This window comes from Nymphaea colorata, chromosome 10 (genome assembly GCF_008831285.2).
Source record: "Nymphaea colorata isolate Beijing-Zhang1983 chromosome 10, ASM883128v2, whole genome shotgun sequence".
Taxonomy (NCBI): domain Eukaryota; kingdom Viridiplantae; phylum Streptophyta; class Magnoliopsida; order Nymphaeales; family Nymphaeaceae; genus Nymphaea; species Nymphaea colorata.
Window position 1 is genome coordinate 20,620,933 of NC_045147.1, and position 20,990 is coordinate 20,641,922.

Genomic DNA, 20,990 nt, shown 5'->3' on the forward strand with positions numbered 1-20,990 from the left:
CATCGTTAAATATTAAAATGAGACTTCCAAAATGCATGAACATTGTACATAGGATATTGATTTGAATTATAATTCAAATCGAATAGAGAGAGAGAAGAAAATGGAACGTGGCATAAAAATACACTAAAAAGCAAAGTTGTTGAGAGTGGGATTTGAACCCACGCCCTTTCGGACCAGAACCTTAATCTGGCGCCTTAGACCAACTCGGCCATCTCAACGGTGTTGTAAGTCTCCTCTGCTACAATCTATACATAAAAATAACCCTTTCTTATTATCACAGATTGGCTCCCTCGCAGATGTGAGCCGGAAGCATGTTTGGGGTAATATATGAACCGTTACCATAATTGGGCCAGGGAAAGAAAAAAGGTTATGTGTTTTGCATAAACTTTGTTCTCCTTAGTCGGCCTGCCCCCATTCTGGTACGAGATTACAGAGATAATATCCGTATCTCCACTGGTCCTACTCAGATTTGTATTTCACATCCACTCCCCGAGTGGGGTATTTCTCCTAAACCTTCAGGCCTTTGAGTGCATTGGACGATAAACATCAAGAAATTTGATATGCTGGTCTATAAATGAGGTTCACATCCACTCCCCGAGTGGAAAACTGTGAATAGTATGTCATGGCTTGCCCAATCTCTTCCGGAGAAGAGAATAAACGTTAAACTGGAAGAAAAGTTCAAGAAAAACTAATGAAAGGCAAGAAGGATAGAATTAGTAAGAACTTGTTCTATGATTCTTTTCTCCCAGCCAACGGAAAACCAGGTCCTCCATCCAGGCACCCCCAAGAGAGCAGCTGTAAAACCTCCACAAAACAGGGAAATAAACTTTGCCGCGGCTTACATAAGGAGTTGTCAATGAAGAAATATTTGTGTTTTTGTTCTTAATCAATCAAGAGAGATTTTATCTCTGACAAGACGATGTTTGCGGAGACAAATGGGAGTTAAGTCACTGCCTGTTTGCCATTAAAACAAAGGCTAATTTGCCATTAAGATATCAATCCTTGTGTCTATCATGAGGTTAAGGAACCTATTCGTCGACCCAAAGACCGTTGATTCATTGACCAAAACCAGCTCATTTTGTTCAAGTTACAAAGCTTGGAAAATGTCCAAAGGAAAACCAACATAAATAAAGCCTGCACTCTCACTCCCCAGTTCGCTCAGATTCTTCACCATTCTCTCCAGCAGAGGCCAGTTCCTGCTGCTCTTGTTCTCCTGCACGCGCCATATAATTGGTGAGGTATTTTGACGTTTGGAGATGAAAATATGATTAGGTAAACTACATACTCATGATCTCATATAGAGCCTTCTGAGTTCGCTTTTCAAGCTTATCCAGCTTCTTTTGGATGTCTCTGCGGAGATCCCAATTCGGTTTCTTTGGTGCTATGTTTATGAAAGGATCCTGCATATCCTCGGAATCAAGAGAAATGGTCAGATAGAAAAGACCAAGGGGCATGACCGAAACAAGAATAGCTGCATTTATGTTATATTCAGATGAGGTTCATAAAAAAGATACCGCAGCTATATCTAGTGGTGCAGCAGGTGTAGAAGAAGCTGGGTCTTCAAACTTGGGTAAGACAGGAGGAGCAAGCTTATTCTCTTGAAGTTGCTTATCATGTGGTAGATAGTTCCTAAACTTCACCCTTATTTCCCTGTTGAAATTTGAATAGCAATAGATGTTTGGACAGATTTAGTTTCCAATCACAGAAAACATACATAAAGAAAACACACCGAAACCGGTTAAAGTCTCAGCAAAGCATGAATGTGTAAACATATGAAACAGAACCTATACAGATTAAGATTTCAGACAACTGAAGCATGGGAACCTGGGTTCGAGGATCAGCATGTTTATGAAACCTCTGCAAAGCTTGAATTAGCTGTTTTGCAGGGATTCAAGCAAAGTAATTGCCTTCACAATGTTAGAGATTGTAAATTTGATCTGTACATTAAGGAATGAACATGAGATGCATGCTTTTCCAGTCAATTTTGTTCCCCAGCTTCACAAAAGGAAAATCAATTTCTAGTGTAAATCATAGACTTCCAAACCAATAAATAGCGGTCCATTGCATTTGAATGTCTCGAACCCAAATGATTAATTCAATTAGAACAATGAGACGCGAAACTTCATTCTTAATGGACCTTCCAGCGCAACCAAAAGATACAGAACTTACTCCTCTTCAGATTCAACACCTTCATCATTGTCTTCCTCCTGAGGAGGATTATCATCAGGCTTGCTGAGCAGTTCATTAGCTTCCTTCAGAGCTTTTAACCTCTCTCTACGAGCAATAGCAGCCTGTTCAATCGACTCTTCCTCTGCAGTCATAGTTTTTTTTTTATAGAGTTCCATTACTTCCAAAGACAATCAGACAGTTAATATTCAAACGATCGCTTCCTTCACCAAGGGCATCTTAGCACAAACTCCACAGATTTTCAGCAGACTGAAAAACAAAAAATGACAGTTCCAGAGAATTCCTCGTTCTAAGTTACTTCTAACACACATACTTCCAGAAACAGTGATGGTTATATGGGTATTTACGAACAAAATTGACAGATGTTTATCATCTTGACAAAAGCTATTGCAGATGGAGTAAGGTGGTAGAAGAATCCATCCATTGTTACGCCAGAGGGAAGATGATCCAATATACCGAAATATCAAATTATTAAATACAGAAGAAAACTAACAGCAACTGCACCAAAGAACGTCCAAGACGCATCGGAATACCTGGCCTCTCTTGCTCAATTTCATCTGCTCCAGCAGCTCCCGCGCCTGGCCCTCTCCCAAATGCAACCTTAATCAAATTTTCACCATATAAACAGAAATCATTTTCTATAACATTCTCAATTAAGAAACTAATAAACTAAATCAACCTTGAATCTATGGAATATATATACGCCTTTTTGTTTTCTACGGCATTGAACAAGTTCCACTATTTAAAAGCGGATGAGCGCAATTAATAAGCATAGGCTCACCTCCAAAGATTCAAGGTTGGTTTAGTTTATTAGTTTCTTAATTGAGAATGTTATAGAAAATGATTTCTGTTTATAATGTGAAAATTTGATTAAGGTTGCATTCGGGAGAGGGCGAGGCGCGGGAGCTGCTGGAGCAGATGAAATTGAGCAAGAGAGGCCAGGTATTCCGATGCGTCTTGGACGTTCTTTGGTGCAGTTGCTGTTAGTTTTCTTCTGTATTTAATAATTTGATATTTCGGTATATTGGATCATCTTCCCTCTGGCGTAACAATGGATGGATTCTTCTACCACCTTAACTCCATCTGCAATAGCTTTTGTCAAGATGATAAACATCTGTCAATTTTGTTCGTAAATACCCATATAAGCATCACTGTTTCTGGAAGTATGTGTGTTAGAAGTAACTTAGAACGAGGAATTCTCTCGAACTGTCATTTTTTGTTTTTTAGTCTGCTGGAAATCTGTGGAGTTTGTGCTAAGATGCCCTTGGTGAAGGAAGCGATCGTTTGAATATTAACTGTCTGATTGTCTTTGGAAATCAGGGAACTGTACAAAAAAAACTATGACTGCAGAAGAAGAGTCGATTGAACAGGCTGCTATTGCTCGTAGAGAGAGGTTAAAAGCTCTGAAGGAAGCTAATGAACTACTCAGCAAGCCTGATGATAATCCTCCCCAGGAGGAAGACAATGCTGAAGGTGCTGAATCTAAAGAGGAGTAAGTAATCAAACAGGTATCAAGGATTTAAGAAAAACGATTTACTTGCCTAGAATTGTGAGATGTGAGCTTAGGGCTAAGGGCTGCGGTAGGTCTGCTGTTCAAAGGCAGCCTTCCAAATACCAGCCAAGTATATGGAACCATCACTTCATGGTTGTGGGGAAGATGCATGAGCCACAGTTGTCACATCGCAAGGGTTTCCTACTTGATGGCCAATGTCGAAGACATCATTATTTCTCTAATTGACTTGCTATCGATGATGGTTCGTCTCTCGGCTGACCTACCTCCGGAGATTTCAGTCCAACATCATCCACTTGTTATGGATGATAGTTCGTCTCTCGGAAACTAAGAAACTAATAAACTAAACCAACCTTGAATCTTTGGAGGTGAGCCGAGAGATGAACTATCATCAATAACAAGTGGATGATGTTGGACTGAAATCTCCGGAGGTCAGCCGAGAGACGAACCATCATTGATAGCAAGTCAATTAGAGAAATAATGATGTCTTCGACATTGGCCATCAAGTAGGAGACCCTTGCGATGTGACAACTGTGGCTCATGCATTCTTCCCCACAACCATGAAGTGATGGTTCCATATACTTGGCTGGTATTTGGAAGGCTGCCTTTGAACAGCAGACCTACCGCAGCCCTTAGCCCTAAGCTCACATCTCACAAGGGTGGAAGCTTGAGGGAAGTAAGGAAAGGAGTGAAAAGAGAGGTAAGATAAGTCGCCATTAGAACCAGTTCTTTCAAATGACTTAGCTCAAGAACGTTTGGTGGTTTATATAAAGCTACATCAGTGTGTACATTGTTCGTCTATAATGTTAGAGAATTTTAATAGGTGTTTGCGTAAGTTAATGTTTAAAGGTGTTTTCTTTATATGAATCATTTATATTTAATTCACCCACTTTTTTTGTGTTTGTAGACAAATGTGCTCTTACTTTTCTCGCTTCCAACCGAAAGTTGGCCCCGTAGGCCATTAAGTACATGATGCATTCATAGATGCTCCTCATACACATACTCATTTTATGCATAGGCTTCCAGTGGATCGAATCTGAATGGGCTTGATTTGATTCATACATGACCAATATACAAAGGACTGGGATGTTTCGGTGATACTTTGACAGGTGGTGGAGAAATTCTTACACCATCCAGTCGTCCCCGGTCAAATCCTTATCTGACCAGTAAAAATCCTCTCTTTTTAGTTTTTTAGTAGTTTATCAGCAACATTCTGGCTGCCTAATGAACATTTAATCGTTGAAACTGTATACCATAGATGTGTGACACTTTAGTTGATAGGTATATCATTTTTTACCCAATTCTCAAAGCGGAAAGTATGGCCTCTTCGTATCTTCCCAAGAACATGCCGGCCTCAAAATGGGTGGCAGGAGGCGGGCAATCTCAGCTGTGTCACCTCCTGGCCCGCCAGTGGGCGATAACAGAAAATGTTGCTATATATGTTTTAATCGTAGTTATTTTTCTTTGTGTTAAACGAAAGTTTTTGGCATCCAAGCTTTTATGAGAAAAACTTGGTTAATTTCTTTGTAACCACATTTTCCACCTCTATCATCAAATCTAAGACTTTAAATGCCTTCTTCCTTCATTGGTCATTAGCACGCTTAAAATTCTTTGAGGGGTTTTAGGAGACATGACAAAACCAACCACCTCCAAATTCAACGTTTTTTTGGCCGTAAACTTAGGACCAAAGTTTTCGGTTGTCAACTGGCAGTTGGAAGCTAAGAGTTAGGTGAGCATGCTAAAGAAGACCTTTAAGGATGTACATTCAATCACAAGCTGTGCAACATAACCCCCTCGTGCCCTTTGCCCCTGGGGTTCACAGACCATGATTCGAGACCTTCTATAGTCTAATGAAGTAGCGTACAGGGTCAGGGTCAGGATCATATGAAAGCGACGTAACATAAACCCTTTTGAAGTGGAGTGTCTTACCTTCTAGTGCGCTACACCCCTTGAGGCCATTAATATGAGACTTGCCAACAAAAGTTTAGAGAAAGGTTTGGTAATCATGTGCCATCTTAGTGATCAACTCCAAATACTTACAAATAAAACGTGACATTTTCACTTATCATAAGATAGATTACAGCCACAAATACCATATATATATATATATATATATATATATATATATATATATATATATATATTAGCACGACCTAACCACCTACTTATCTCGTTTTTCTGAAAGCAACCCATTACGTCAATGATTCCCGAGATAATGGGGGACCATGTAATCAAGTTGCCTGCACCCTAACCATTGTATTGCGTGCTATTAGTAATTAAATGGTTGTGGATCATGAGTAGAATTCCACAATCAGTTAGACTTAACACCTTCAAGCTCTGAAGAAGATCAGCACTTCGATACCCAGAGTGCACGCATCTCGACATAGATTATAAACTAGTCGTGTTCCACCAAATCCAAGCTTATTCCTCGCAGAAATTTTAAACTTTATAACAATCATTCAAAGGGATTATTGATAAAGAAAAGCAAGCGGAGTTGGCCGGCGGTAAAGCTAAAGAAGAAAGCTCCTGGTGCTCCAAAGCGGATATACTCGGCCAATATTTTAATATGATTTAAGAGAAAGCAAAAAACTATTTGTCATTCTAAAGTTAGTGGAATCCACTGAAGGAGATTGTTGTGACGTGCATGGTCCCAAATGTTCATTAAGATAAACAAACCATAATATGGTTATTATAATAGATTAATATGATTAGGTGTGTTGGAGTTTTTTTTTTATTTCTTTTCCTTAGGGTGAGTGGTTCATTCCACCGCCCTAAGAGAGGCCACCGGCCCCCCCTCGTCACCCTTTCCATGGGTTTCGAGCTTGCTTCGGACCCTGTTACGGGCCAGGGGTTGAAGTGCGTTTGGAGCGGGCAGGTGATGCTCAAGGACTTGACTCGGGTTCTTAGCGGACAGAGCACTTCTCCTGCGCCAGTGCACTATAACCTCTTGGGGTGGCAGGAGGTTATCTTACGACCCAAACGAGCCGAAGCTTTCCTTTGTTCCCTTGTTTTTAGGGTCTAGAATTTGTGTAGGTACCAAATAGTGAGACAAGCTGATGAAGTATTATGATTGTGTTATTAGTTTTTGTTCTAAACCTTCAAAAAGTAGAATTATTTGCAAGATCAGTTTTTTTCTTTTTTTTCAGATTAGTCAAGGAAACCGCACTCAGCCCCAGCCCCTTCGGCTTATAGAGGGCTGCTAGTCCAAGCAGATACAATTGAGTTAGAGTGTCATTTTCTGTACCTAGTGTTGTTCTGTAGGAAACGGCTCAGGTTGGGCATCTGTCCATGTGGAAATCGCATGAGAAACATGAATCTAATAAAGCAAAGTTGGTGGGTCCGATCGCATATGTATAAAGCAATGCTCGGACCGCGGGTGGACCCAGCCCAGTTTCTTGGATTGGCCGTGTTGCCGTTTGACCAGTCAGGACAGGTCAAACACGATCAGCAGACAATGATTCCACAGGAAAAAGACTGCCGGCATGGTCCGTTCACGGTTTGACCGGCCGGCAGCCCGCCTAGTAACCAGATCAGTGGACAATCTCGGTCGGGCAGGCTGTGAAAAAGGAGGGTCGGGCCAACGCTCCGGCCAACCCAAAAGGCGAGATTCAAAGAACTTGGGCAATGTGTATGTCGGGTCGGTGAACTGGGTCAAAGTTTTCAAGCAAAAATGGTGGGAACCTCCGAATGCCAACTTTTTTTTAATTAAAATTTCTATAAAAATTTATCCTTATTATATAATATATGCATGTGTATTATGTATCCCCTCAGATTTAGCACCTACCAAATTCAACATGGACAATATGTTTCATCTCCATCAAAGTTAAAAAAGAACCTTGTGTTTGATTTACCCGATACATGAAATAGTAACATATTATTATTATTGTCAAACGACCCTCGAAACTAATACCACCATTGCTGGGCTTTCTTAGTAATTATATGTGTGTTTCTCCTCAAGGTTACAGATTAAGTGCTCACTCAGTGCGAAGTTAGAGCGGGCTCTACTCAAACATGACCAGACCAAACGAGAGTTTGTCCGTCTAGTTCTCAGCACGTTGGCTTGCTCTTCCAAACCCAGTTTGACTTGGCCTTGACTGCTCCCTTGAAAACAGATTCGAACTCATCATAATATCCATGTCTGACTTCAGGCTTTGGACTTTTAAAATTAAAAAAAAAAAAAAAAAGTCATCTCCTACATGTGGGGGCTAATTGGCCAAGGTAAGTCCCAAGATGATGCTCATAAGTTCGAGTATTATAAATTATTTATCTTTTCTATACCCCATTCACCTTCACATGAATAATGTTAAAAATGCATCTAATAAAGAAATGAAACCATTTCCGAATTAATTATTTAGATGAAACCCAACAGCGACTTCACTTTCATCGTGTACCCATCGACATTGAAGTGAAGAATTTAATAACTGGTGATACCATGAACATGTAGTCATTAACACGCCACCAACCTCAGTCAAGCCATCTTCCACCGCAGCCTTTGGTGGTGGCATGGTCGCCAATGAATCATCCCGTTCATAAATAAATAACCCTACTTCAATTTCTGTATCTTGTTAAAAAATTTACAAGAAAGATTTACACAACCCTTTTTCCTTTTTGATGAGATAATGAGGCACGAATTCAATGGTAGACGAAGGCACATGCCGGGGCACATGGTCATGTTAAAAATGTCGGGTCGTCGTCATTTTCTTGAAACACAGAGCGTCCCCTGACTTCTGTCATTCGTCAAAAGAAACGCAAGAACAATTAACGCCCGCCATCAATGACCTACGGCCACCGAAAATCTGCAACACTTCTCGGCCGGAACCTTTTCCGGCAATACTTCCGGCCACGAGGTTGGGCCCTTATGCATCCCACATTCAGATACCCTTCCCATCGCCCCTGAATCTAGCATACAGCCAAAGGCAACGCGTGCGTCATCCACGGCAGCGGACCGGAAGCAGGACAATCGGCGAAAAATGAACCTTCCCTGATCGGTGATCACGCTTTTGATCAGTGCAATTTGCATAAGAAATTTCTTGCCTGCAAAAGTCATAAACTGAGAGGACCAAGAGAAGGAAGACGCGCTGATTTGCAGTAACAACTTCTTTTCTTAAAATAAATCAAAGGAACAATAAACCGAAGCAATCACATGCACCGCTAATGCAGCAATTCCTTTCTATCACATAGGGATTTATATTACAAGCACGCCGGAAGGCCTCACCAGTGGACGTCCCGGCCGTTGCGGACCGATGATCGAGGACGCAGGAAGAATGGGCTTGGGGAACCCACTGTAAGAAAGAGCAGCTTTACCGAACCGGACTCGAAGATGGAGTCGGCGGTCACCAGCACGAGAAGGAGGAGGACGAAGAGGGGCAGAAGTAGTCGGAGGGAGAGGACCGGACGAGGAGGCGGTGGAATCTCCGGCGACCGATGACGACGTTCCTCAGCCTGAGCCAGAAGGTGCGACGGACCCTCCTGGCCGACCTCAGCTTGCGCCAGACGGCCCTCTTGGCGCGGGCGAGCGAGAGCCTGATCCTCTCCGCGATACCCCTCTTCCGGGAGAAGTGGTAGCTCCGGAGGAAAGCCTGCCGCTTCTCGAAGTAGGATGAGCAAGAGTTGGGGTAGCCGTGGTCCGAGTACGCGAAGTCCGGCCTGAATATCGGCATCGAGGGGATGCTCACCATCGCCATAACCACAGATCTCCTAGAGAGAAGGATGGCAGAGTACAGGGTTCCGTGAGAGAGCGAGAGAAGAAGAGATAAGTGAAGAAGAAGGGAGAAAGGAGGTTGGTTTCTCTGTATTAGTAAAGGGGACGAGTGACAGAGAGAAAAAGGAGACGCGGGGAGAGAAAGGACGCAACCCTTCCCCACCGGCCACCGCACAAAGGAGAGAGAGGTGCGCGTTTATACTGAACAGTTTTGGTCCAGGATTCAATATTTGAAACGGAACGTGGAAGATGCCGTCGGGGTCGTGCAGCGCCGCCTCGCTACGGCTCTCTCTCTCTCTCTCCGAGTCGTGGCTACACGTAAGCAAGTGCTCGCGGTCATGCATACGTCGATATCCATCCACCATGTCATGTAAATCTTCAATAACGGAGTTACATTATACATGGAAACGGGATTCCGTTTCTCTCATCTCTGTGATGTTAATACCTAGGCAATCTCTTATCAACTTGTTATATACGGGGAATTTATTATCATGTGTATAACAAGTAACTTGATATGTACGGGGAACTTATTATTGTGTATAACACAAGAAAGTCGACATAAATGAGGAGATTTATTAACATGCGTCTACACATATAGCTATGTTTATGCTATTTGTATGGTTGGTAAGGATCATGACGCATGCATATTCTAGCACCACATCGAAGATGATGAGATGCCCTTGCGTAAGCCATGCGTTTGCTTCTAATGAAAAAAATAATATGCAGGAACCAGTGCGGCCACGATGTGACCACAAGCGAAGTGGTGAGAACGTGTTCTTTCAAACAAGAACAGGTCGGAGGGGTAGAGTAGGCGAAGGTGCAATTCTTAACAGCTAAAGGAACGACGGATGTCTTCTACTCAAACAAACACAGTCTCATCCAAGCAATACATTGATTGCTTGCGGCAATTCATTCATTTTGGCGTGGAGCCGGGGAAAGCAAGTCTCGCCCACAGCAAATTGTTTATTGACAGAACACGACCTTATTCTTTTTTAATTACGCTTTCAAGTTTTTTTTTTTTAAAGTTATTGAGTATCCGGATATCGAGAAACCTACTCGTTACTTCAAGCCCGAACGCCATTCAAGAGGGTTGGTTCCTCAAAAGTCAATTGCATGAATCACATCACATCCATCACAAAATTGGCGCCTCGAATTTCGATAGAATAATCAGAAACAAAACTGTTCGTGTTTGAGTCATTTACACTTCACTCATGGAATGGACAGGTTATGTGTTTGTAGCAATTCTGCGTTTGTTTTTTTAAAGTTTCCATCTGTATTTTTGTCGTTTCGAAGAAAAATAAAACCCTTCCTTCATGTTGAACTGATTTTTAGAACCAAGATGTATGGCAAGTGGTTATGCAGTGTGAAACTTGTGATTTTTTCTCTTCTTTTCTTGTTCATTTTTGTCACCAATTCGTTTAGAGCTCCATTCTGGTTTAGGTAGGGAGAATGAGTGCGGCGCCATACTTTATATTATATTTAATAGAATAACACCCACAAAAATAAAAAGAATAACACCTACAAAAATCAAACCGAATGACATTTATTCACCCATATATATTCTTTGGCCATTCTAACTGCTTCTTTCTTTTATAATTGATTAATTTAAGGTGTTGATTGTGTAGAATTCAAATTTGTGCTTGCTTTTGGGAAAACTTACAAACGAAAAATTTGATTTTAAAATGGTCAGCGTTTTTCTTTTTCTTTTACTTTTCCTTTTGCTTTTAAAAATTGGACCTTTTTTTTTTCTTTTTTCGCTTCACCTTCTAGTTGTGAAGTGAAGCATTAGAGTTCAAATGTTAATGTCTTTCTATAAGTGTTCCTTTCATTTTTGAATGTATGGAATCGGGGTGTGGATGCGGCCTACCTCTCTACCAATCTTGGTTATGAGAGCCGCGAGGTTTCCTGCCATATTGATTGTGAATCTTGCTTTTGATTATCAATAAAATTTTGGAAATTCGAAAAGAATTGAAAATCTGATACTTATTTACTTAATAAAATGTTGATACGATTTCAAAATGGCTTATTAAAATGTTAAAACAAACTTCAAAAAATTTAAATATACTAAAAATCTTGTGGAACAAATCACAAGAAAACGTTATTGTTTTAATTTTCACAAAGTTTAAAATGCCAATAATAGTTCACATTATTCTTTTTCTCATTTTTTCCTTCCTTTCAAGAAAAGGGAAATAATTTTTTTAGTACTACTTTTTATAAGCTAAGTCACATAGGTATAAAAACCGTTCATGGGTATGAGTACGGAAATATGGGTTAGAACAGAGCAAAACTTTAGAAAATACAAATATGAAGTATGACACAATATACATATATGTATATATGTAAAATATCATAAAAAATAAAAAAGAAGGCAACATTTAAATAAACAAGTGATATGAATAAAAACATTACACATTAACTAACAATAACTTTCAAAAACATGAAAACTGAGTTAGAAAAAAATAAATCATATAAAATTAATCTACAAGATATTCATATGATATGTGGGAAAATCTTATTCTTCTCTCATCCCCATTCTAACATGTGTCGCCGAAATGCAGCAAATGTCGGTACCCTTAGAGAGAGAGAGAGAGAGAGAATCTTCCTCCAACGGTTGGAGTGGAGTTTAAATAAGACGGTCCTTGCATTGAAGAGCCCCCACTTTGAGTCCTCTTCTTCCTCTTACTTTGCAGAGAGACAATGACTGGCCCAGCGAAATGGAAGGGTTTTGGATCCCTGCCCCCTCTTTTGCCCAGCCTCCGTTTGAATTAAAGCTTCCTTCATATTATTATTCCCCATCACTTTGCACTTTCCAACGTCTGGATGAAGGAATATCTGTGGTGTTCAAATTTTAATGTAATTCTACCATTGGTTTGAAACAAAGGTAGACCCACAATGATTTTAGAAACTAAGATTATGTAGAAAATTCTTTGTGTTTTAAAAGGGACAGTTCGAACAAAACATAAAAACAAACACCAAACAGTATCAATAGATCGGGCAAGACAAAAGCAAATATCAGACAGAATGGACAGAACAGACATATACGAAACAAACGTCGGACAAAAAGAACATAGTATTTTGTTCGTAAAGTAATCAAACGGTAGACAAGGAATATCATTGTCCATGAGGACATGACAGTAGTATAATGGACATGACGTCTTGTCCGTTCTGTTCTAATGGACAGCAATCAAACGACCTCTTAAAGGGGTAAAGGGTTGGGTAAAAACTTCAACTCTTGTTCACCTCAAAAGATTATATAGAAAATTAAGCTAGTTAGTCAGACAAGGAATTGCAAACATAGGAGTCCAAGCATGGAAAATTGGTAAAAATGAGAATTCATAATGTCATTCAGGTCTAAACATTGTCTTATTACAATGGAACTCTTCTGTTAATGGACAAGGAGAGTCACATAAAAGCAAGACTAAGTGTAAATAATAATCAAACAAACCTTCCTAACTGGTCGTTTATTTAAGATGATTGACAACATCTCGAATGTGGCTTCTAGTCTTGAAACGTAATCTTAAATGGAAAGATCATCGTAAACTCGAATGCAGTGGCGAAGCCAGAAATTTTTTGCTATGAGACACTAATTCATAGTATGTGAAAAAATTCTTAAATTAAAATATATGTTATTTTAAAATACATAAAAGTTGGTAAGCATTTTCAACTACTTGAGAGCTTTCTTCCAAAAAAAACTAACTTTTCTATTACTTTAAACTTAAAATTTTATTTTTTTAACTACTAAATTTCATGGTAACTAGTACATTGGATTTAATTTCAGCACTTAGTATATGAAAGTAACTTTCATATCTCTTTCTTCTTCGTCAAATCATAGACAATTTTCTGTTGCAAGGAATCAAGACTAAGCCTATTATAGACAACTTTTCTGTTACATTGGATCAAATTTTCTTCATATGAGGGACAAATTTGAGCTTTCCCGTTCTGCCCACATTGGTATACATCCAACGTTTGTCTCTTTGCCTGATCATCTTGAAGGCTATTTCAAACCAACTTTGTAATACTTCATTAGTAAAAGAAATCTTCATTAAGCATTTTCTTGTACAGCTTTAATATCGCTGCGACGAACTGCTGCACTTGCTTTATCAAGTGTAAGGTCTCAGCTGGGCTAAACGCTAAAGTTCATCCCCTGGTCTCCACACGAACAAAGGCAAAAACAAAAACGAAAACAACAAAAACCATGTAGTGTCCAACTTCAATCACATTTCAGAAAACAAAAATGAAACCAAAAACAAACAAAAAATGCCAGTAATATGAAATTTAAATAGCACACAAACGAGAGAGAACATAATAGACATTAAACGCCCAAAACCAAACACCCAAAATCGCTACAGGGCTGAAGATGTGGAGGGGAGAACTGAGAAGCGGAAGAGCCAACCTGCGGTGGACGAGGGAAGGTCGAAAGGAGGAGCAGAGTCAGCAGACCTGCTGTTGCCGGAGCTCTGTCCTGCAGCTGCAGAGGGGAGAAGATCCAAGCAAACTTGCTGATAGCCTGATGTTGTAGCTGTGGAGAACTGCTGTGGCGGCGAAACGAAAGAGTGTGTAAGATGCACAGATTGGGACCGGATCGATTTTTGGTGTGGGCAACACGGCGTCAACACAAGCATGAGGCAGACTGAGGCTCCATTTCACTATGGAGCTTTCTTGCGCTGGTGTGGGTAGGCGCCCACGCTCGCCCCACGCTGGCTCCGCTACTGTCTGAATGGATCCTTGTGAGCTAGTCCAGTAAGGTTTGGATCAGCTCCTGCCTCAAGTTCGTTCCGGTTAAGATCCAATTTTTTCCAGCAGTTCCTTCCAAACCCGAATCACTTGATTTAATGGTGTTATTGCATAGGTGTTTGCTAGCAGTGGGGCGTTTGAATAAGACTGACTCTAAAGGTCGGATCTAACGCGAGCCGGATCCAGGTTTGAGTTTAGAAGATTTTCCATATCAATGTTACAGTACACGGACCAAACTAGCTCCAAAAGATGGGACTGATTCATCGAACAATGTGTTGGTATTTCGGCCCCTGTTGAAATTTAAAAACTTTAGTTCAAAATTTTTGGCTCTGCTCTTAGATTCATCCAACAATGAACTGCCCTATTTTTTAGACTTTGTCAAACAACCTCATGGGCACCTAAAACTAAAGTCTCCAAGAAGATCAGATCCACATCAAGTACAGAACTTGACGTGAATCAGATCCAATACAACCAAAAATTACAAAAATCTTGGCCGCAAACCCGATTCGTTTAGATCGCTCCAGCCATGGACTCGTCTACTCCATAGCTGCTGGTGCACCAAGCCCTCCCTATCATGGGCGGAGCCAAGGTAGGGCCAAATGGGCCCGGGCCCTGCCTCCAAAAAAAAAAAAAAAATCTTCAAAATTTACTTGTAAAATTTAAAAAATGTCACTTATTTTATATAAAAATTTTAAAAAATAGTATTTCGGTCATATTCAAAATTTAAAAACTTTAATGAAGTCCGCCTTATGAAACATTTTGGCTCTGTCCCTGCTCCATATTGATTTGAAAGAAGATTGACGGAGATGGCTCGACCTGCCGCCCAAGTCTAAGCCGGAAACGGATCACGTCCCCTCCATCCCCATGCACTTATGTAAAATGGTATCGAATTATAGCTTTGACTATAATTTGCATTTGTAATGAAATGTTTTGAAAACACAAAATCTAAAAAAAGTCTTCAGCAAATTTCTCGAGGAAAAGAGAAGTTCCGGAGACATGTAGTCATATTACAGTAACGAAACTATCAAAGATCGACGTTTGTCGCCATTTTCTGAAATTGAAATCGGCCGATAACCTGATTCCGGCAGCGAACCCTGATGTCTTTGTGGAAACATCCAATAAAATTGGAACGATATAGAGAAGAGGAGCAAGGCGTCCTTGGAAGGATGACAAACACTGACGGCAGTAACAAGAAAGTCATCAATGTTGCACTGCCCTTCCTTCTTAAATCAAGTAGAGCACGTAATTAATTATTAATAAATCACTCAAACACCGTCCCCTTCTTTGTTTTATATTCAAATTAATCATATTAAAATCGAAACTTGGGAATGGATGGCAAGAGTAAGCGATTCAGGGGTGACCCAATCCACATGCAGCCCGATCTTTAGGGGTGAGCATGGCGGCTGGTACCTTGTCTAGCTCGGGCTCAGGTTTGAACCCTAAAATTGGGTGTAGGCCCAAGTGTTATTTTGAATATTATTTTATTTAAACATATGTATTTATATATTAAAAGTATATGTATTTTTTATTCCAATCAAGTCAAACCTTAGCTGCGCGCAATCAAGTTAACCCATGTATGGTCATGGTCTGTGGCCCAGTCTCAACCCAACTTCTTATCGAGTCGGGCCAGCCGAATGCCCAACAAAGTGGACCTCGGCCCGAAACCCTGCCCCCTCCCCTTGTATTTGAACTTATCCATACGTGGGTTCCCGAAAGTTCTAAAATCGTGCACGACTCTATATGAAAGTGAAATAAAGAACAACCCCTCTGAGATGGCTGAGGGCCACTCTGTTTTTGCAAGGGAAAACAGATCGGATCTGATCCAAGATACAGTGATCAGATCCAAAACCGTGATCATGGTTCGTGTTCTTTTCAGATAATCTCAAAAGCATTGAAAACACACGGTTCTGACTATGATGACAAAGCTTATTATAAGCAGCGGAAAATCTTAAATTATCAAAACAATTATTACGAAGGACAAGCTTCTTGATATATTTTGAGAAAACAAACACCATCCTGGTCTCTGATCCGTGAACTGAGCCTTTCAACAGAGTAAACTTGGGAATTCGATTACTTCAGATTTGAAATCTATGAATCTGATGTGATAAAAGATTCATTCACAGTAAAGTCCGCCATTTATTCAACCGAGGATCTTGCTTTAAACCTAAGATCCACACTCGAAACCTTTATTTTATTTGTTTTCTTGGCCTTTATGTTTTCTTGCTTTGTGAATATCAACCAATGGTTGATCACGGGCAGTGAAATTTGAACCTGTGTTTTTTCTTGTGGGCTAAAGCTTGACAAGTCTGAAGAGAATTTGTTTACGACAAAAGATTTTTTCTTAATCCCATTACTTTCAACAGATCACCACTCATAATCGCTCAAAAAATGGGAAGGCGGTGGGCGATTCAGCCGCCAGATTTGGATGGGAAGTTGAGAGACGTTTCTTGCTTCTGGAACTACAAGCAACTCCCATCAAATAATTGGCATTCGTCTGTTCCTTGTTCCTTAAAATTAACATCCTTAGCTGCTTCTTGTGGTTCGGAGAGAGACAGAAACACAGAGACAGGGAGAGAGAGAGATGGTTTGAGTTATTTTACTACTTTCTTGAACAAGTTCGAAACAGAGACTGAACCTTCCTCGCTCGGGCAGAGTAAAAGTTCCTACAAATCAAGTCGCGTTCATGTTTTTCATTTTGGTCTCTGCCAACAAGAACTCCGGCCGCCTGGCCGGCGGAGAACTTAAGATATTGCAAAGAGTGCTCAAGGGAAGAATTCGGTTTGGTTTCAAGTAGGAGTCTGCCCAACTCTGGAGAAAACAAACAAAATTAGTTTATGCAGAAAGTGACGCATATGGAAATCAAACAATAACTTGTAGCCCGGGAACTGAATCCCCGGCGTCTTTGATACTGCTTTTTAGCATACTTCTGTCCCACAGAAGGATCTTCGGTCAGAGACGTGAAGATTACTGCTTCCAATGAAATAAATGGGCATATGAAGGCTTGCCGTGCAAACCAACAAAATCACAAAGTCATAAGCGCTATCGTGGAATTTTCCAAGAACAGACGTCACAAGTTTTATCCTGGACAAATTATCCTTTAAGAAGGTAAATCTCGATGAATGAACCTCCAAAATATACCAACGAGTTTTCTTCTTTTTCCACAACGCACAAGCTTATTGAAATTCAAAGTCAAGAAAGAGTGATTTTACCAGAAATACTTACAGATTTAACGTTTCCAACTGCAAAATTTTCAAGTTTGCTCATCTGTCTTCCATAAAGACAGAAAAAGAATTACCAGCAAGAATAATTGTTTATTCTTAACTGTATGTAAACGATATGAACGACAGTTGCCAGCATCTGTCTTCCATAAAGACAGAAAAAGAACTACCAGCAAGAATAATTGTTTATTCTTGACTGTATGTAAACGATATTAACGATAGTTTGCCAGTTCCTCCTTTTGAATGATCTCCGGGTGGTCGCCTGCAGCATTTTCCACCCACAAATATTAATCTATAACAAGTCCTCTCCGCTCTTAGAAATTTCTCCTCACAACCATGGTCTGAGAAGGAATGTCCAACCAAATATCCTCTTAAAACATCGGTCACGCCTATAAAATCAACATGGTGCAAACTCCAAAGCATTGAAGCCTCTCCTTCTCTGCTCCTCGTCTCTCTCTCTTGCTCTCTCCATCCTCTTCTTACGTGGATGGATTTCACAAGCATAGCTGCAGGTTTCTTAATCTTTTTAATAGTCTGTGTCGTGTGCTTACTGACCCTTCATCTCTTACCCATTCTGAAGCTCTTCGTGAGTTTCATTCTTGAGATGTCATGTGACACCTACCACCTTCCTGAAAGGAACCTCAACCTCGGTGAGCCTCAAGGTCCTTCTTCAACCTCTGCCCGCTTCAGGCGCCTCTCTCCCAAAGGCCTGGATCCATCAATCGTTCAGTCACTCCCCACCCTCATTTTCGCGGCGGATTCCCAGAAGGAAGGCTTAGATTGTGCCATCTGTCTGGAGGGGTTCAAGGATAAGGAAATAGGGAGAGAGCTTCCAGGATGCCATCATCGATTTCATATCGGTTGCATTGATATGTGGTTCCAATCTCACTGTACTTGTCCAATCTGTAGGTTGGCAGTCGACCCTTGCCATAAATCAGAATCTCAGGCACAGGTCTTGAAGAAACAGAGTACCAATGATGCTGCCTCTTCTTCGTCTGTTCCTCCAAGGGAGCAATTTGTTTCAGTTCCAATTGGGGAGTAAATTTTCTTGTGGGCGATCCCAGGAATTGCTTAAGGGACACAACAGAGATGGATTTGGGGGAGATGGGAGCTTTAGTCAGCCTTCAATTGGTGTCGGAGCGTCAAGCAGACGGGCTTCCTCTCTCAGGGAGTAGCAGAAAAGGTTGCTGGAGCATGGAGGTCGTTGCAGTTCATTGGTGCATGGATGAGTAAGGGCAATACTCATCTGTCCATCTACTAAAAACGAAACCACGTTAGAATCCTGGCTTTAGCATAAAATTCGTTAAACTAATTTTGATGCTAAAACCAGGATTCTAGCATCGTTTTGGAATTACCAAGGAGGCCGTCATTTTAAGTTTTCGAGGCACATATGCTCCAAACTGGGGGAAAAAAGAAGATGGGATTACATTAATTTTGAAACAAGATGGGCTGGAGTACATAGTTAATATACCTACGATGGCATCCCAAGCAATGTACAAGGAATGCCAATCACATTTCTGTAGTCGAATCATCAAATAAAATTCTTTGAATGCCAATGACATTTTTGTAGTCGAATCATCAAATAAAATTATTTCTTTTTCTCCTTCAAAAAATTACTACCCTGGCGAATGGCTAGACTATAACAACCCGACCCACTCTCGGGCTTGGATTCCTAAAAAGGATAGGAATCAGGACAATCATCTCATTAGTGGCCTTCCTTTATAAGTCCTTGAAGATTCCTCACAATCTTCGATACAGGACTAAACTTCTGGGGTGTTACAATCCACCCCCCTTAAGGCACACGCGTCCGCGCGTGTGGGACCCCAGGTCCGAGTGTTGATACTGCTCTGATACCACTATAACAACCCGACCCACTCTCGGGCTCGGGCCCCTGGTTTGACGGATCTCAACCCGTCCCCTAGCAGTTTCGATTCCAATTCTAAAAAGGCTAGGAACCAGGACAATCATCTCATTAGTGGCCTTCCTTTATAAGTCTTTGAAGATTCCTCACAATCTTCGATACAGGACTAAACTTCTGGGGTGTTAGGCTAGACAGTCTTGACTTCTCTCTCTTTTTTGCGGATTGATTTTGTATTTAGGGGATCTCTTGTCCCCAAATTTTGTTATATGTTCTCATTTTATTGGCTCTTTCTCTCTCTGTGTGGTTATTACGTAGAGTTCGAAGGGTTATTGCTTAAGAAAATAATAAAATAAAACAGACAGCAAATGAAGATGACTTTTATTTCCTCAAACATAAACAGAAGAAAAAGAAGATCAAGAAAAGAGTTGAAGGGTTTGACCCCTTCTTCCAAGTGCATGACATCGAGTTCCCCACGAAATTACTAGGAAACCACCATGAGTAGCTGCCCTTGACCGACTTTAACGAGCTTCTTAGGACGGTGACGTTGATGAAGAAAAATTGCTCGAGTCAAATGAGGTTAACAGTCCAATAATTTGAATGCATGAATGAAAAATTTTCCAGTCAGCGACGAGTTCAAGTCTGAGATGCTAATATGGAGTCGTGGGTGGTAGGTGAAAAATGGGGCCTTCATATCTCAAAAGGCTATGGATGATTCAAATAGAACATCAAACCGAGTCCTCATAACAGAAACTGTTAACTGATCGCACCAAAACAATTGATTTACCAGAGTCCATTTCAGAAGAACCGTTAATCAGTTGACTTTTTAATTATTGTCTTTTCTTGTAGTTGTGATTCAAATGCCCATAGGAATATAACTTTAAATTGCTCTATTTTGACGTAAAAATTAAACTTTTAGGTCATCAAATTTTGGCATTTTATGTGACCATCGATTTCAGTCCCATTCAAGAACCATATGTAACCAAACAGATCATGCACATGACATCTATATGATTCTAGGTGACCAAAACTGCTTAGCATTGAGATATTTGAATTTTACAACATCTAGACAGAATCCCAACTAACAATTTCGTCAAGGCAGAATGCCGGGCATGTTTTAAGTTGTCAATGCAAAGAATATTCAAAGGTGTTTGACAGGTCTGCTAATTTTTCACTGAATCAGAATGTCAAAAAAGAATGGGTGGAGCCCCTGAATAATTTGAAAATGACATTGATACTCTTCATGGATTGTTTGGCAATAAGAACAGTAACAAGCTATCATAAATGGGACCCAAAGACTGGGTAAATTCATAAAACACTGTAACGTAGTGTTACATGAATCTGTCCAATCTTCAAGGCAGATTCATGAAACAGTTTGTTACAGTTCCATTGCCAAATGACTCATTAGGATCTTTCGTCTTGTCTGTTTCCGTTCAGCAAAAACTCAAAAATTGAAAGTGGAGAACGGCAAAAGGGTGACTCCTCTGCTCACCCATTGACAAACAAGCAATGAGAGAAGGCATTGGTCTACAGTTGCCGTCTTCTTCCCTACGGCCCTCCTCTGCCACAACCCACATGAACTTGTTGGCCCTCGCCGGATCTCGCCATCTCTTCATCTTCTAATTCTTGCCAGATCCATCCCGCTGGCTGGAGAAATCAGGCGAGCAAGAAACTCACACAACGTCTCCCATACATCCTTCCTTTTTTTTTTCTCCCCTTTGTTACATCTTCACAAACAGCTCGTCAAACATTATTGCTACTAATATTGTTATTAATATTGGT

The 20,990-nt window shown here is 40.5% G+C and overlaps 2 protein-coding genes and 1 non-coding gene across 3 annotated transcripts; 1 reads left to right on the forward strand and 2 right to left on the reverse strand.

Moving 5' to 3' along the window:
• Positions 1–137: 137 nt before the first annotated feature.
• On the reverse strand, positions 138–218 carry TRNAL-AAG (transfer RNA leucine (anticodon AAG)). Its single transcript has one exon. It is a non-coding gene; the product is annotated as a tRNA-Leu (tRNA).
• Positions 219–1,086: 868 nt separating this feature from the next.
• Positions 1,087–2,326, reverse strand: LOC116262407 (uncharacterized). The gene is made up of 4 exons (XM_050080204.1): positions 2,170–2,326; positions 1,515–1,641; positions 1,286–1,400; positions 1,087–1,213 (listed from the first exon to the last, which is right to left on the reverse strand). The coding sequence occupies exons 1-4, from the start codon at positions 2,319–2,321 to the stop codon at positions 1,143–1,145; spliced, it is 465 nt and encodes a 154-aa protein (XP_049936161.1). The 5' UTR covers positions 2,322–2,326; the 3' UTR covers positions 1,087–1,142.
• A 15,356-nt stretch (positions 2,327–17,682) lies between these two features.
• On the forward strand, positions 17,683–18,963 carry LOC116262918 (RING-H2 finger protein ATL2-like). Its single transcript, XM_031642453.2, has one exon. The coding sequence runs from the start codon at positions 17,838–17,840 to the stop codon at positions 18,390–18,392; it is 555 nt and encodes a 184-aa protein (XP_031498313.1). The 5' UTR covers positions 17,683–17,837; the 3' UTR covers positions 18,393–18,963.
• Positions 18,964–20,990: the final 2,027 nt, after the last annotated feature.

Coding starts and splice junctions, on each gene's coding strand:
- LOC116262407 (XM_050080204.1), bottom strand. CDS start 2,321: ATGACTGCAGAGGAAGAGTCGATTGAACAGGCTGCTATTGCTCGTAGA. Junction 1,401..1,514: donor CACCACTAGATATAGCTGCG/GTATCTTTTTTA, acceptor GAGGATATGCAG/GATCCTTTCATAAACATAGC. Junction 1,214..1,285: donor GGCTCTATATGAGATCATGA/GTATGTAGTTTA, acceptor TGGCGCGTGCAG/GAGAACAAGAGCAGCAGGAA.
- LOC116262918 (XM_031642453.2), top strand. CDS start 17,838: ATGGATTTCACAAGCATAGCTGCAGGTTTCTTAATCTTTTTAATAGTC.